At 37.9% G+C, this 17985-nt stretch overlaps 1 protein-coding gene across 5 annotated transcripts in view; it reads left to right on the top strand.

Annotated features, from left to right (window-relative positions):
- The window catches only part of LOC136705644 (cilia- and flagella-associated protein 46), a 79070-nt gene that overhangs the window by 54611 nt on the left and 6474 nt on the right, over window positions 1–17985 (top strand). For 3 of the 5 annotated variants that reach the window (XM_066679318.1, XM_066679319.1, XM_066679317.1), the window contains exons 44-53: window positions 357–530; window positions 1031–1128; window positions 6901–6983; window positions 7327–7490; window positions 8308–8414; window positions 8822–8907; window positions 9587–9745; window positions 15929–16008; window positions 16418–16478; window positions 16720–16755. In XM_066679318.1, coding sequence (XP_066535415.1) covers window positions 357–530; window positions 1031–1128; window positions 6901–6983; window positions 7327–7490; window positions 8308–8414; window positions 8822–8907; window positions 9587–9745; window positions 15929–16008; window positions 16418–16478; window positions 16720–16755 — 1048 coding nt within the window. Of the gene's footprint in view, window positions 1–356; window positions 531–1030; window positions 1129–1277; window positions 1359–6900; window positions 6984–7326; window positions 7491–8307; window positions 8415–8821; window positions 8908–9586; window positions 9746–15928; window positions 16009–16417; window positions 16479–16719; window positions 16756–17985 lie in introns of those variants that run through there. The other 2 variants (XM_066679320.1, XM_066679321.1) reach the window with 2 other exon arrangements.

Here is a 17985-nt window from a genome sequence, read left to right as displayed (position 1 = left end):
CGCTGGGAAGACTTGGAGCGCTTCGGTATCCCTCCGGAAGAGCTAGAAGGGGTGACTTGGGAGAGCGACCTTTCCCTTTTTTTGGGAGAGTTTCTTTACTCTGACTGCTTCCCCCGCGACCTGCACCTGCATAAGCGGTAGACAATGGATATATATATATATATATATATATATATATATATATATATATATATATATAAATATAGGGACACTACATTTTTGGGAGTACCTATTACTGGAGTGCTGACTTATAAAGTATAATGTTTTTGGGGCAAGGCGTGTATGTTGTATCCATGTATGTTTGTTTTAAAACATTGTGCAGAGAGCCAACCATCCTCTATATCTACTTATCTCAGAGCTCTCTGTGCTGTGGTGAGATGACCAGTGTGTTACGGGCAGCATGTTCAGATATGGGTCATTCTCAGTTGGCTGCCCTGCTGGCCCTGCAAAAGACCCTGCAGTCCACTCCACACCATAAAGGCAGCAGTCTCCTCTCAGCCATCGACCACACACTTCATACACTTTCCAAGGTACAGCTCTCTGAACTTTTAAGGAAATTACCCTTTGGAGAGGATGAAACATTTTAACAGCCAACGGTGCATAATTAAATATGTTGTTTATCCTCTATGTCCCACTAGGGGGTTACCTTTTTATTATCTTGGTTTAAGTGATTTTTTTTATAGTTTGGATACAATAAGACTGTGGACACTGATATGCCCAAAGGATTGGATTAAGAAATTTTAGTCTAATAATGGGCAGCTGGTCCCAGATCCACACAAAAGAAAAACATTTTTTCCAAAGCCTTGATCTTGTTCCGTGCCTCAGCACTGCATTGTTATGCACTTTGCTTCACTGAACACAGAAAGGTCAGCTGAATCTTGCATTTTTACATTACTATTTCGTCCCCCTTTCCCTATAGAACAGGTCTTTTATCAACAACACGTCTGATAATTCATCCATCTGGATGAGTTCCTTAAAGTAACAGGGTTCGTGCTTGGTTGACTGTTTTTTTTGTTTTTTTTTTGTCTAGGCCTACCAGTACTTGACTATAAACCCTAACCACCTACGCTTATTGGGAGAGATGCCACTAAATCTTAAAATTCTGCTGCTGCAGCATTCTCAAGACAAGTAAGTTCATGTTCTGTGTTATCAGGAAATACACCACTTTTTTATATAAACAGCCTCAATTTTGATAAGGTAACTGAAGGTGTACTTTGTGAATTTAAGTAGACTTTGACAAGTGGAATGTTTACTCCAGACCTAGTTTTCCCTTTCAGAGTCTGCTGAGGCTCCAAATACTGGAATTACAGTTTCTGTGCTCAAGTTTCAACTATGTTGGGGTTGACAATGACATAGGCAGAAATAAATTTTTGGCTTTGAGTAAAAATATTTATTAAGATAAGTGTAGTCGTCATCCTTCATAACTGTGCAAATGTGTGGAAAATAAAAACAATCTAAGACTAAAGGCATGAAATATGTTAAGGGGCCTAGAAGAGAAGATTTTCCCTTATGCTTCATTTACACTGCTCCGGTGGGTTGACACACTGCAATGTATACCACTTGTTTTCAATGCAAAATGTTGGTTCCAGTAGACGTGGTCGCGCAGTGCATCATGGGTCCAGCGCGTCAAGATTGGGGGATGTGGTCCGGCGAAAAGTTGACATGAGATAAACTTTATGCAAATGAATCCAGCCAACAAAATGTGTCTATCCGATCAGAAGATAGCTGGTGTTTGCCTGATCGGTGCAAACACCCACACGTGATTTAATTGAACGACGCAGGGAACACATGCGGCCAGTTGGAGAGGTCAGATGCATTCACCTCCGTCAAGGCACCAGAGCAGTGTAAATACAGCGTTACTGACTGATTGACTCACTGACTCCTAATGTTGAAATACGTATGCACGAGTAGGAACGTTATTTCACCTTCTGCTGTTAGTTCAGCTATATTCTGCAAGGTGGCGCTACTACAGTCTGTTGTTAGTTCAGCCATATTTCATATAGTGCTTTTGTATGGAATCAGATTGGTGCCAAAAAGAATAGCACAAAAATTAATCTCAAAGTTCCAGTTCATGAATTTGTAACAGTTTGACACATTTCCACCAACATAAACTGGTTTGCTAACCAGAAAAATTTGTTCCCAGTTGGAACCAAAGAAGAGCAGGTTCTCTAGCAGGAACCGTGGCTTCATCCGTGGGCATGTCGAGGTTCGGTAAATCAAGACAGAGCTCAGAGCCTCAAACACAGAGTTATTACCCAGTGGAGCTGGACGGGGTCATTTACAATGTTTCATTTAAATAAATAATAGGAAAAACGACAGGAACATGCTCCGTTTGTGTGTGTTTCTGGGGTTGTGTTTAGCTCTGCATTTGTTACATTACTCAATCAATCAATCAAATTTTATTTATATAGCGCTTTTCACAACAAAAAGTCGTCACAAAGCAGCTTTACAGAGATCCGGGTCCAAGCCTCCTATGAGCAAGCCAGGGGCAACAGTGGCAAGGAAAAACTCCCTCAGCACACGAGGAAGAAACCTTGGAAGGAACCAAGACTCATACGGGGAACCCATCCTCCTCGGGTCGACACCGGAGACACAATAGAGAACAGAAGTAAAAGTGAAGGGGTTATAGTAATATAAATGTAGTATATTAGTGATGATGGAGAAGCAGAAATGAAAATGGTGAGGATGATGATATTAGTGATGTATGAGTCTTAGCAAGGCCAGGATCTTGTACAGGACACGGGCTGGATCAGGGCAAAACCTGGAGAGCAGCAGGACATCTCAAAGCATGAGAGAGAGACAGGAGAAAGAAAGCCAGACAAAGGGAACAAATAAAAATACAAAAGGTTAGTAGGGTCATGGTAAAGAACGGGGAAATTTGTCCTGCGAAAAAAGCTTCCACTGGTCAGGCAAGAGAACCCAGCGACAGACAGCGTTGTTGGCAGTTACTACAAAGCTAACTAAGAATGCTGTAGCTATGGTGATATGACAGGGTTAATACAGAACAGTGATAATATGAAAACCAGCCCGAACACCAATATAGAAGGAGTAACCTGAAGGTGAGTGATTAACCAAAAGCTTGTTTGAAAAGGTAGGTTTTTAATCTAGATTTAAAGATTGAGAGTGTGTCTGAGCCCCGAACAGTAACCGGAAGGCTATTCCAGAGTTGAGGAGCTTTGTGAGAAAAGGCTCTTCCTCCTGCTGTGTTTTTCTTAATGCGAGGAACAAAGAGTAGATGGGCATCCTGTGAACGAAGTGTACGTGACGGGCGATAAGGTATGAGAAGTTCAGTAAGATACTGCGGGCCTAAACTGTTTAGAGATTTATAAGCTAAGAGGAGTATTTTATAGTCAATGCGAAATTTTACAGGTAGCCAGTGTAGGGACGAGAGAACTGGGGTGATATGTTCAAATTTTCTAGCTCTAGTGAGCACCCTGGCTGCTGCATTTTGAACTAACTGAAGCTTGTGTAACGCTTTGCACGAGCTCCCTGCCAGGAGCGCATTGCAGTAGTCTAGACGTGAAGTTATAAAAGCATGCACTAGTTTCTCTGCATCTTTTAATGATAAAATATGCCGAATTTTGGCAATATTGCGTAGGTGGAAGAAGGCGGTTTTGACTGTATTGGATATGTGGGTGTCAAATGTGAGAGTCGAATCAAAGGCTACACCTAAGTTTTTAATGATGGCATTGTGTTTTACTGTTGAATTATCAAGATTAATAGCAGCATTTCTGAGTGAATGTATCTGAGTATCTGTACCTAGTAACAAGACCTCAGTTTTATCAGAATTTAACATGAGAAAGTTTTGCATCATCCAGTCTTTAATTTCAGTTAGACATTCTGTTATTTTACGTAGACAAGCAACATCATTGGGTTTGGCTGATATATACAGTTGTGTGTCATCAGCATAACAGTGGAATTGAATCCCATGCTTACGGATTAGTCTACCCAGTGGCAGCATGTAGAGTGTGAACAATACAGGGCCAAGCACTGATCCTTGTGGGACACCATATTTAACTAAAGTATGATTAGAGGATTTATTATTCAGATAAACAAATTGGTAACGATCGGATAAATAAGATCTGAACCAAGAGAGGGCAGATCCTTTTATTCCTACCAGATTTTCCAGCCTATCAAGAAGCATCACATGATCTATGGTATCAAATGCTGCACTAAGGTCAAGCAGCACCAGAATAGAGATATAGCCCTTATCATGTGAAAGGAGTAAGTCATTAGTTACTCTTGTTAAAGCCGTTTCTGTGCTGTGATTTGGTCTAAATCCAGATTGAAAAATGTCATGAATGTCATTGTTTTGTAGGTAAGAGCACAACTGCTGTGACACGACTTTTTCTAGAATCTTAGCAATAAAAGGGAGGTTTGATATTGGCCTGTAGTTTGCGAGTACAAGAGGGTCAAGATTGGGTTTTTTAATAATTGGTTTGATTACCGCTAGTTTCAGAGGTTTTGGTACATATCCAATGTTGAGGGATGAGTTTATTATTGTGAGCAATGGTCTAATGACTTTAGGTAAAATTTGTTTAAATAATTGTGTTGGTACAGGATCCAGTAAGCATGTAGTTGATTTAGATGAGCTAATTAAACTAAGCAAGTCATTTTCATCGACAGAATTCAAGTAGTCTAAGTGCACCTCAGAGCTGGCAGGGGGTTCATCTACGAGAGCCGATGTGACTTTGGACTGATTTTGGATTTTGAGGCGAATGCAAGCAATTTTATCATTAAAAAACCTCATAAAGTCATTGCTACAGAAATCAGAGGGAACAATGGGGTTGATTTCCTTTTTGTTTCCAATTAGATTTGATACAGTGCTAAAAAGGAATCTAGGGTTGTCTTTGTTGTTTTCTATAAGGGAAGAGATGTACTGTGATTTGGCTTTAGATAAGGCATGTTTGTAGTCGGTGAGGCTGTGCTGCCATGCAATTCGGAAACATTCTAGTTTTGTGTGTCTCCATTTATGTTCATGGTTACGAGCCTTTTCTCTCTAAATTGTTTGGTCTTGACTGGTGCAACACTATCTAGGTTTGTACACAATAAGTGGTGTAGGTTGTTTGTAATGAGCTCAAGGTCATTTGGGTGAGTTGGAAAAGAAATGGTGGTAAGGTCTGGAAGGTTGTTGATAAAATCACTAACTGTTGAGGATGTTATAGTGCGCTTTCTAATATAGCGTGGTTGTGGACAAATATCAAAGTTTAACGCAATTTCATATGTTATTAGATGGTGATCAGAGATGGTCTCATGTAGCGAGAGATTGGATAGATTCTTTATCTCAATGCCCCGTGTTAACACTAGGTCCAATGTGTGTTTGCATTGATGAGTGGGCCCAGTAACATTCTGAGTGAACCCTAGCGCATCCAAAATTGATTCAAATGCAATTTTAAGTGGATCATGGTCCTTCTCAAAGTGAATATTGAAATCACCAACAATTAAGGCCTTTTCTGATACGATAACTACACTTGAGAGGAAATCAGCAAATTCACAAAGAAATTCTGTATAAGGGCCAGGAGGACGATAGATTGTGATGAGCATAAACGAGTGCTGCCTTTTTGATGCAGTGACTTTAAGAGTAAGTACTTCAAAGGATTTAGTATCATATCTAGATTTTTGTGTTGTGTCAATGGTAGGGTCATAAATTGTGGCTACACCACCACCACGACCAGATGTGGGCAACTGTAATAGCTGAAGCCAGGGGGAGTGGACTCATTTAGGGCAATGTATTCATTGGCTTTAGCCCATGTTTCGCAGAGACATAATGCATAGAGTTTGTTATCAGTAATAATATCACAGACAGTGAGTGCTTTGGATGTTAGAGATCGTATATTTAAAAGCCCTAATTTAATGCTGGAAGTGCTGAAATATTGCGTTCGCTGCAGTGCCTTGGTGTTAATTCTAATTAGGTTGTTAAAACTGATTTTTGGGCGTTTGTGATAACAAGCTTTGTTATTACTCCACATTACTCCGCTGTTCACAAGCTCAGAAGGACGGCTCAGAACTCAGCAACATTTACACACGTATTATATCCAACAGAGAGAGAGGACGACTGCTGAATTTGTCTTATTTTATGTGAGTGTGTGTCTTTCCCTGAAATATTGTAAAGGGAAGTGGTGGGGAGACATTTTGTGGAGTTAGTGTGTTTATAAAACTCCATATAGCTGCGCACAGCCACATCTAACTTCACGTGTTTTGCTCTAACCTGTTACATTGAATAAATAAGTAATTATAATTCTTAAAATCAACAAAATGTTCTTGGTCTTCCTTGTTCTTGGGTGGTAGATCATCTAGTATGCCTGTGTTATATATTATGAACAAAATTTGTGCTCTTTTTTTAATACCTGCATTTATTAGTCCTGCCCCCCATATTTTCTGTACAACACACACACAAATAATAAAAACCACATGTAAACAAAGACATTGATATGAAACACCAATGCTTCTCCAGATCTTCCAATGACAGGGGTATGTATTTTGGGCTTTCCTGTTTTTGAAATGCCAGAAACACCTCTGTGACAATGGCTATATGGCAAATGGCAGTCCAGCTAAACTAGTATGCTAAACTTGTTGTCATAAATTGATCATTGTAGTTGACATATAATAATAATAATAATAATAATAATAATAATAATAATAATATTTTTGGAAGTTTTGGTCACACAGGATCCAGTGAAAGAATATTTAGCTGCATTTTTAAGACTACTTTGTATTTTAAAGCAGTCAAGGTGTTATAGACAATAAAAAAAATATTGTGCTGTTGACAGCATTCTTCACATCATTGAGTCTTCACCCATGGTTCTTGAGATCTACATACCCGTTTAGTAATTAACAGATACTAATGAGTGTGTATTTACCATGTCTTTAGCCCTCAGATATCATGTCTTCATTTTGCAGTTCAGTGTTGTATGGGGCATTGTATGAGAAGACAAATGAGAAAACCACTGAGAATCAGAAAGGAAAGAGTGTGCAGACCGCAGGTAAAACAGTCTTCCCTTGTGTGCTTCCACTCTTAGCTTTTTTTTTTAACTGTTCATGTCCTGTTCATGCATATGCACATATGTGTATGAAATAGTTTAGGGTTTTATCAGGGAACCTAGACACTTGAATATTTTAGAATAAAAAGACTTCAGTTCTAGCTTTTGTAAAGAAAAGTCAAAGGTTCTGTTGGTGATGCTGAATGGATGCCTGGTGCCTACAAGCAGACGAGCGTCCTGTTTCATCTACAACTATATGAACTGAGAGAGGCTCATTGGGACCTATTACTGCTTTGAGCTGCTTGTGTTGGTGTGTATCTTGTGATGTGTTTGTGTGCTGCTTCAGGTGGGTTAGCCTGCTCTAAAGTGGCCAAGGCTCGGGTCCAGCCTAATGTTCTACTCCAGCTCCGAGACCAAGTCCAAGCCTTCAGACGTCTCACTGCACAAACCCTTCTTAAAGAGTCCTTCTGTCACAAAAGTACAAGGCAGGATGAGCCTAGCACACAACTGGTACGTGGGCACCCTTATACAGCGTAATCTAATATTCTGAGACTGTCAGTGAATGTATTTATTTAATTATTTGCTGGTTTAATTGAAGAAATTTATCATTACGAAATTTTGAGTAAAAAAGTAGGATCAACAAAACATCTAAGGGAATTTCAAAAGATCTTAATATTCGGTATGTCCCCTTTTTGTTTTAAAGACAGCGTTTGTACAAAAGCCTCTTTGCTAGTATGGGCCATGCCCATAAAGGCTGAAATGGGGAGGTGAATATGTTTTTGGGTTGAAGTTTAGGGTGCCTCCCCACCCCAATTGGTTAGATGAATACAAGAAATATGGAGTCAGGTTGGAGGTGGGAGCAAGTTTTTCCGACTCGGAAACCACGTGAGTTTTCAGGGTGTATACAGGGCTGACGGGAGGAGTGTCCTACTACCAAATTTATGTTATTATATAACTTCCATAATATTCAGTTAAATTCTATGTGAGAGATTTCTTAACATGAATTTTTGTTCCAACAAAATAAATTTGTCTGAAACTTACCATGAGCAATTTCTTTGAACCACTACCTAGATATAGTGTACAATATTTGTTCTTACTTGCGTTTATCATAACATATGCTTTAATAATTCTAAATTCTTTTTTTTTGTTGTTGTTGTTTTTGTTTTTAGGTTTAAAGGACAAAAAGTAGATTTTGAATGTATTATCAGATGACACTATTATATATTTAATTTTAATATACATCAATTAGTTAAGACTACCCATAGGAACAATTTCCTTCAGCTTTATTCTCTCTCTTTCTCTCTCTCTAATCCCCTCGTTTGTACAGGACAACCCCACAGACAGAGTTTTAGGGATTCATTTGAAGGCTATTGTCAAGGAAATGGATGATTATCTGGATCCAGTTCTCTCTCAGTTTGACCTTTCCTGCTTCAGGTACACACAAACCCACACAATCATACATACACACAGTAAATAAGAAATATATCTGTCATCAGAATTTACCCAGTGTTAGAATTTGAAGCTCTAGATGATTAGTGTACGGTTTGTTTGGATTTTAAACTTTTTTCCTCATGCAGCAGTTGAATGTAGGGTTTTTGCATTGATCCATTGCCCTCGGTAAATATCAGCTACTTGACAATAAGCAGATGGTCCTGTATGCAAGTCTGTGTATTTGTGTCTGTGTGTGCATGATGTTTGACCTGAGCAAATCCTCACGTTCCCCAAGGCTGCCACTTCTCACTCCTCTCATAGACCCATTTTTGCTTTCATTTCCTCTTGTCTGTGGAATACTCCCCCCTTTGTAACTCTGATTCTCCCTCTCTCTTATCACTCTCTCTCAGCCAGCGCCCTCCATCGATATACATCGGTGAGGCAACACGGTCCAAAAACAAGGACGAGAGAGATGCTGCAAATGAAGCTCTGTCAGGTAGTCACCACACTGGCATTAAAAGCCCTAATACACATAGGCTGATGAAAGACACTATGCCAACACAGGACACATCAGGCTCTGCAGAGACAAGCATTAAAACTGCAGTGTGTTTTAAACATGTATCTATTTATTTGATAAATAGTCAACGAATAAATAGTAGTCCTCTTTGTGATATCCTTCCATGTAGTCCTGCATGTTTAGCATAGATTTCCACTAATTACTGTTCTGATTCATACACTATTTGCAGTTGTCCACATGTTTGACTTTTCAAGTCACTTTCACCTCAGTTTGTACAACAGCAGTAGAAACATTTTCATCAGCTTTTCTGGTTTTAGCAGAGCTTAAGGGCTCTGGGAAAGGTTCGTATTTTATATTTTGCGTGTTGATAAAACAAGACAACTTGTGTCAGTAAGACTTAAAATATTCTTCTATGAGTAGCCCTCTTTTGGGTTTGTTTAGGAACAAACGTGTGTTGACTGAGGTTACAGTTTTTATATATGTTTTTAACTCAACCAAGCATAGGAAACCAACATAATTTTTCAAATGCCTCTCTCCTTTGCATTAATGAGTTTGCATGGATGCTTGTATGTATTTATGAATGTGTGCATGCAAGTACTAACAGGAAGCTGTATGTCATAATTGTTTTATATGTATGTGTGTTCAATTGGATCACCAGCGGAGCAGGGGGATCCATTTGTGGTGGTGCTAGCTGACAAGATGTTGTTGGAGATGCCTTTAGAAGCTTTGGCAGTTCTGCAAGGGGATAGAATCAGCTCAGTGTCCCGGGATTTCTCACTGCAGGTCTTCTACACCCGACTCCAGAGAGAACACCCTGGTATAACAGTAGCACCGACATTACAGAGACATATTTTCATAAGGCTCCATAAAACCCCATTAACCCTGGTCTCCTAGAAACATGAGATTTCTCTCCTGGGCACACTGAGTACATGCCTTTCTGATGTTCTAAACCAGACCAGTAGTTACTAGTAACTTGATTCATGGATTTATTTAATCACAACATTCCAGACACTCTAAAATCGTTCTGACGTTTCAGGACTCGGCATTATTTGTGCATCTCAAAATGGGCCCTTAAATACATTAAACAATTGGCAATATCTCAGCCATATACTTTGTGGGCTTCACAGGATTGTTTCTATGGTACTCATGAACTAATATGTTTAATAACCATAAATTGAAAAGAATGGTGAAATATTGAAAATAAAATATTTATTTTATTTTAAATATCAATTTAATATTGAGTCACAGTACTCAACTATCCTGCAGTGATCTTAGTGGAAGATCTAGGAGGAAGACACTGTCAGGAATCACGGAGGGCGGTCTGTCGAAAACGGACGCACACGCTAAAACACACAGCGAATTTTATTTAAACAAAACAGAACCATACAAAACAGACTACAAAAGAAAGGAAACACAATAACTGAAAAACAAATCACGACAGAGGAAACGAAACAGGGAACAGCAGAGACAGACTAGACTTGGAAACAAAACAAAATGACGAAACGGAAAACAATGACGTAGAATCAGCGGAGACAGACAGACAGACTTGATAACATGACAGAGTTAACAACAGTGACCGAAACAGTACAAATGACCGACAAACGGAAGTGACACAAGGGAGCTTAAATACATGAACAGACGAGACACACCTGAAACAGATAACGAGGACGGCAGACAAGGAGGCGGAACAAAGGCGGGACAAGGGCAACAATAAACAGAGCCATGTGCTAAGAGAGCACATGGCAGGGAAAACAGACATGACAGGACGAGGGCGCGACAGACACATTATAAACAGGGTAAAAATACCCAAAAAGCACCAGAATATGAGCAATTCAATTACTTGAAAATAGGCAAACTTTTTCACAGCTAATGATCTGTTACAACGCCTTTACCTGGAATATATCTTTAGAAAAAGATATCTATCCAAAGATATTTTAATCCTCCCTTAAATATTATTTTAATCTGCCCAAAAAGCACTCTAACTTGGACGACACTGTCATATTTGTACTCAAACTCTGCTAAAATCTCCTAAAAAAATTCCACTTACTTTAAAGTTAGTTGCAGTTGAGGCCAGAAGTTTACAAACGCATAGACTAAACACAAATTTCACTCCATAACTGACTAACTCCATAAACTGAATGTCTACATACTTTACATGTTTTAGATAAATTACAGTATGTACTTAAATTGCACAAGAAATAATTTCAAGACAATGTCTAAATGATTAATTTCAGGTTTTATTTCTGATTTTCAATAGTGAATGGATCAGAAGTTTCTGCTTTTCGTCCATTTCTGCCCTATAGCATGAGAGTAGCACCCCTGTACTTCACAATAGTTCTTTGGATTAAAAGTCTTTTGTCATTCATTCTTTGTGCCACAGGTGAAAATTTTAGAGTCAACTTTAATTAAGGAATGTTTACATTTATTACATGGACTAATCTCCACAACCTAAATTGGATTTTTTCCCCATTAATGTTAATTCTTTAATGCTGGTCTTGAAGTATGGGCATTTTTTTCCTGCACAGCAGCCTTTCAGGCTATGGCAATGTAGCACTCTCTTAATGCTGGATGTAGACAGTTTGGTGCACTCCAGGTGTCCCCAGGTGCTTCAACATATGTATATTTTTGTTAATCTTTTTAGTTTCAGTGGAGATTTTCATATCAAAATATACTCAGCCCTGGGACATTTGGAGGTCTAAATATGTTTTTTTTATATTTCTATTTATTTTCCCCTATATACCATGAGAGAATAAAGGCATTTGCTGTAATAGCAGAACTCTCTTGCATTCAATAGCAGGGGGGTGTTGCCTTTACATACATTCTGAAGCCACCCTGAATTCCTGCTCAAAAATATATATTCTCCCCATTTCAGCTATCACAGGCGTGGTATATACTTGCAAAATATTGCATTAGGCCTACCTGTATCTTCTAGAATACCATCTTTCTGTTTCTGAAATGGATGAATGTTATTGAGAAGGTTCTGGTGAAGTCTGCCACAGTAATTATGGGCCTTCTAAGTTGTCCTCTTTGGCAAGTGACAAACCAATGCAACCTTGGTTATTTGGGTGGATCAAGAACAACATCTAGGTGTTTTAACCATTTGTGGCATCTGTGTTCATGAACTGTGTTCATGTTCATTAAACTGTTTAAAGATATTCAGTATGACCCACTGAAAATCTCACGTAGTGAATTAAAGCCAAAATAAATTTGTCCTCAGTAGTTTTAAAATAAACTCTGATGTGAACAATATCGGTGCCCTAATTGAGCTGCCAAAATAAATGTATGATGACAGAAAAATATGTTGAAAGATCAGTTTGAATTTCTTTAGCTTAGGTTTGTGTAATATTCTGGCCTTAACTGTATAGTGCCACTGGTGAAATTCACTAAATGAAGTAATTTAGCAGAACATGTAAAATAACATATTATATTATGGCTGCGGTTGTGCAAAGTCAAGAGGTATTTTAGGAAACTCTAAACACATCCTGAGGTATTTCCATCTGAAGAAGTTAATCTCTTTCAGTTGCTCCCACCATAACCTACACTTCATTCACAAAGCCCCCTAATGAAATGGCATGCTAACGGGAGTCTTCTAATAGGAACTGCACACTCAGGATTTACATCCTCTTAATCTCTATTAAAATTCAAATGTGCAGCTGCTTATATGGGACAGGAACTGGTTTAAAAATTTTGTATGTATAATTAATTTATCCCTTTTCCAACTCATGTGCTCCTGGTGCTTGTAAATTGTCAAATTAAAAACTAAATGTCCTCTCCCATATTTACTCACAAAGTGTAAACTCTGACTCATCAAAGTCTGAGATTTTTTTAAAACAATATTGGTTGGGGAAATAGCAAAAATGTCTCATTTGTTAAACATTAAACAAAATTGTTTTCTGGGAATAGAAAATAACATCTAGTAAGAAAGCGTACAGGAGGGAGCAGATTTAATTGTTTTAAAGAGATTATTAGCATTATTAATGCACCTTATTAATGCAGCATGATTAATGCATTATCTGAAATGTACTAGGGTGCCAGGTGTACCTCTGATTTCTCCACTCCCTTTTTTCCTCTACTCACCTAAAGCAATATAACTTAATCTCCCATATAATGAGAGAGAGAGAGAAAGAGATATTTAACTGGGCCATTACGTATGTCTGGAATCCAGGTTGTGTTGTAATACATGAATCCAGAAAATGTGCGAGCTCAGTGTGATTGGGAGACTGCTCTATATGAGAGGGTAAGACACCGTTCAGGTCATAATAATCCCTGCTTTTTCTTTTTACTCATATCAAGGAGTTTTGTAGAACATAGATTCTTGTACTACAGGTGATTAAAATAGAGTTTGGACATATAATTATTTATAAGTATTAATGTAATTATTAATGTATTTACATATCTTTTATCAGGAAAACTAGCTTACCAGTGCTCAGGGCTGGTGTGTGCCAGTAAAACACCAAGCACAAAAGTATAAGTATTGTTTCACTATATTCCGTTGATTACAATGTAAGTTGACAGTTAAGTTCAGAAAAACTTGCTTACTATTTGTGGACTGATTTTTTTCACGCGTATTCTGTGGAGATCCACCTTTGATTGTCTCGCTTTGATCATTTTACCTAGTCCCTTGTTGCTTCTCAGGGCGAGAATGAAGACAAGGTGCTGGCAATAAGATCAGTGAAGATCGCAGACCATTTCTGGAAACTCACTTGTCCTGTAATAGTTTTAGTGCAGTCCACATGAGTTAGAGTAGCCATGCATTATATTCTCTTTTTTTAATTTAATTTAATTGAAGTTATGTAATAACATAATTTTAGGAGTAGGACAACGCTCAAACTCCTTCTCTCAGCCCTATATATACCCCGCAAATTCACGTCATTTCCGCGTCAGACAAACTTGGTATCTTTGCATCAACTTTCTACCTTTCCCCTCCTCAGCACATTTGGATTTTGTCTCTTTCAGTGTTTGCTCCCATGTGACAAACTGCCTTCTCTCCATCTCGCCGTTCCTGCAGTGCAGACCCTTTTTGGGCTTCTTATTTGGCCTCATCTGTCATCCCGCTAGATCACATTTCCATTCTCAATTCCCTATATGCCATTGGAAAGACACTACCATGGCACACCTGCCAACGAGGGACATCTCGCTTTATTAATGCTGCCCCTCTGTAGTACTTGACTTCAAGGCTGCCACTAATTCCACCTATTGTTGCCAGCCTCAGACCCATCACCATTACCCAACCACTATCAATTGAACACTGAAGGAGAAATTGGACTTAGCAACACTCTGTCCAATGCATCCAGTCTGATGCACTATCACGGTGGCCCCAGATTAATGTCACTATTATTGTTACACTGTAGCTTAATGACATTTAGCTGGTGATACTTTAAAATTCTATTAGTAGTTGATCAATTTGATTTCCCCTGGCGTGATGATCTTGGCCATCTTAAGGCCAACTCTGACTCTATCGCATTGCGAAATCATTACCCCTTTACCGCTGCAGCATTTAAATACTCAAATTACCAATCACACTAGAATTTCTGTCATCATCACAATCAATAAAGAACATTCAATTTACTCAACCTAATACTATTCCTCTACTGTCTCACATGGCGAATGTGAGCACCGATATTACATGCACCAGTTTATTAAAGGTAGTTCATTCATAGACTCACTAACCCCTTTCATTTACCTACACACAATCCAGGACACCAGTCAAACCCTCGACCAGAGTACCTGAACCTGTCCTGTTCCTTCTTCCTGTTTTATAAATCCATGCAATGATCTCCATTACAAAAACCTGTCTGTTTTTAATGCAGTACCATCTTACTGCCCAAAGGTCTCAGCCATTCAGTATTGATTTTGGGCCTTGTCTTTTTCATATAGAAATTTGTTTTGGTTCTCTCAATTGTTTAATGATATTAAGAACTGTATATAAAGAAACCTACAAGTTATTTACTATTTTATGCTGAGAATTATTATTCTTGAAACCGATATGCATCTTTACTTTTGAAAGACTTGACCTGTCACTGACCTGTTGTCAATTCAATTAACCAATTCAATTTGTAGCATTACAGAAGGTTACCAATCTTTTGTCCATAATTTTTGGAAAATTGTTGCAGGCATAAAATTCAAAATGGGCGTGTTTGTGTATATATTTTAATGTATGTATATATTTATATGTTACAAATACATATAAATATATGTATGTATATATTTCAATGTTTGAAATATTGTCAGTCTATCATTATGAGTTAAATATAGGGTTTAAATGATTTTACATCATTGCATTCTGTACACATTTTGCATAGCATAACAGCTTTTCTGGAAATGGGTTTTGCACACTTTTAAATCCATTATATATATATTTTGTTTGTTTTTTGTTTTTGTTTTTTTGTTGTTGTTTTTTTCAATGCAACAGTTGTAAACTAATATTTACATAAACACAATGTCAGGAAGATAGTGCCGAGAGCTGCTCACCAAAGGGGCTATTATTTTATTTGATACATAAAATAATATTGATATTGATATTAATATTATTTTATTTGATAATGTGCCTGAAAATTGCTGGATAAATAATGGGCAGAATTTATGAAATTTAAGTAATATGTTTATAGCAATGAAATGTATTCTTCTGTTGACATACTAAATTTCCCTTCAGGTTTTACTTCAAAGTGTTTCAGAAAGTTTTCTTTCTTTCCCCTATTTCCCCCTTCTTTCGCAGTGCACACAACATGAATTTTGACTCATTGATGTGTGAAAATTCTCTGCTGTATTTTAAATTTTTCAGATGAATGCCATAACCACATTAGCCACACATAGCAGCAGAACATTAACAGCAAACCTTTACTTGGTCACTGATGCTAAATGTCATTTGCTGTTTAAGGGCTAGAGCTAGAGTCAGAGTTCTTTTTTGTTGTTAGTTTCAGAGAGGGCTAATGCTATGTCATTTAAACTCCCCAGTGAGATGGTCATTTCCTGTTCTAACACTACTTCCTGTTGATGACAGTTGAAAGTGACAATAAAAAGGAGACCAAAGGTGGAAAGCCAGCCAAGGGGAAAGGAGATCAAAGCAAAGCCATCAAAGTGGTAAGCCAAATAAATGAATCTGGCAGTAGCTGATAGAGCAGTGGAATATTACTTTTACCTGTCCTCACAGCAGTCAATTATCTAACTGACCCTTCCTCTGCTTTTAACTCAGCATTTCTCAATCAATTACATAATGTGTTTTCTCTAATGATACTGTGTGCATGGGTGCCTAGTCATTTTTCATTCCTGTCATCTTGCATATACCTCTACATTTTACCTCAGTCCCTAGTAAGCACCTTCCTGCTAGCTGACCTTTTCATTGTTCTAAAAATAACACTTCTGATTTCTTCCAAATGTTGAACAGTATAACCAATTCTGTTATAGGGTATCTACAGTTATTTTAATTTTTGTATGAACTTCTATATATGTATGGGAGGAAATGATAATGTATCTCATTTCTCTTATGCAGGCACCAGTGAATCGTGTCTTGCCTCCACACTGTCTTCCAGTGGACACACACAACTTCAAATGTATCCTCACTCTTCGCGATGGCATTTTCTTTAAAATGATGTTACTTTAGACATGTCATGTCATTCAGCTGAACTCAAAAGAGCATATTTGGTACTTGTTTTACTCATGCTGATTATCCAGAACTTCTTTCTTTCATTTTGCAGTATCATGACTTATTTGTGGCATATGATATCAGTTTGATCACCAGGATGAATTCAGCTATCTACAACTTACAAATTCTTTAACACAGATATTATTCAGATATTATAGATCCATACAATCATGGTGGGGATTGTGGTAAGCAAAGTCAAAGGCGTTTACTTACTGAGGCTCTAAAGAACAATACTACACTAGAAAGATTTTTTTTTGTATTATATATTATTATAGTTGAAATCATATGTTTACACACACCTTAGCTACATTCAATTAGACGTATTTTCACAATTGCACACATTAACTCCAGAGACAATGACTTATTTCAGCTTCTGTTTCTTTTATCATATTCCCAGGAGCACAAAAGTTTGCATACACAGGGTTAGCATTTATTAGCTTAAACTGCTTAACTTGGGTCAAATATTTTGGGTAGCCTTTAACTTCTCACAATAAGTGCATAAATTTTCTTTGGAGCTTTCTGAAAGCCACTTTTTTAACCTTGACTTTATCATCCTTAAGCCATTTTGCCACTGTTTGGGGTCACTGTCCATATTGTAAGATCCATTTGCACCCAAGTTTTAACTTCCTTGAGAGGTTGCTTTGATTTCTCCACATTTTATCCTTGCTCATAATGCCATTTATTTGATGGCGTGCACCAGTCCCTTCTGGAGCAAAGCATTCCACACAACGATGCTACCACCCCCATGCTTCACTGTGGGATGGTGCTTTTGAGCTCAAATGATCATTATGGCTAAACCTTTTTTTTGTTTTATCAGACCCGAATACATTTCTCCAAAAGGTATGGTCTTTGTCTCTGTGTTCAGCTGCAAACTTTAACCTTTAAGCCTTTTTATCATGATTTTGGACCAATGGCTCCTTCCTTGCTGAGCAGCCTTTCAGGTCATTTCAATTAAGGACACATTTTTGCTGTTAATGTAGATACTTCTATACATCTGTCCTCCAAAATCAACACAATGATGTTTCCTGTTGTAAGACTGATTTGTATTTTTTGCACCAAGTGACAATCATCTCTAAGAGACAGAAAACCACTCCTTTAATAGTAAGATGGCTGTCTTGTGCCAAATTTGCAAATTATCATTCGGACAAATGAATGTTGTACTCTCAAGCATTTGGAAGTTGCTCCCAATTATGTCCATATTTATATTTCTAAGTTGATTTTGAATTTCCCATGATGTCTAGCAAGATATAACTAAGCCTTGAAAATAGGCCTTGAAGGAACATTAGGTACGATTTGATATTTTCCCCTGGGCTCCTACAGTCCTTGCAAAGTGTAATTCAGATTTACAGCACTGTCCTAAAAACAAGAGGTATGGTTTCCTATCCTCAGAAGAAAAGTTAAATAGTGCACTTTCT

The sequence above is a fragment of the Hoplias malabaricus genome, chromosome 8 (assembly GCF_029633855.1).
Source record: "Hoplias malabaricus isolate fHopMal1 chromosome 8, fHopMal1.hap1, whole genome shotgun sequence".
In the NCBI taxonomy this organism is placed as follows: domain Eukaryota; kingdom Metazoa; phylum Chordata; class Actinopteri; order Characiformes; family Erythrinidae; genus Hoplias; species Hoplias malabaricus.
This window is presented reverse-complemented; position numbering and strand designations above follow the sequence as displayed.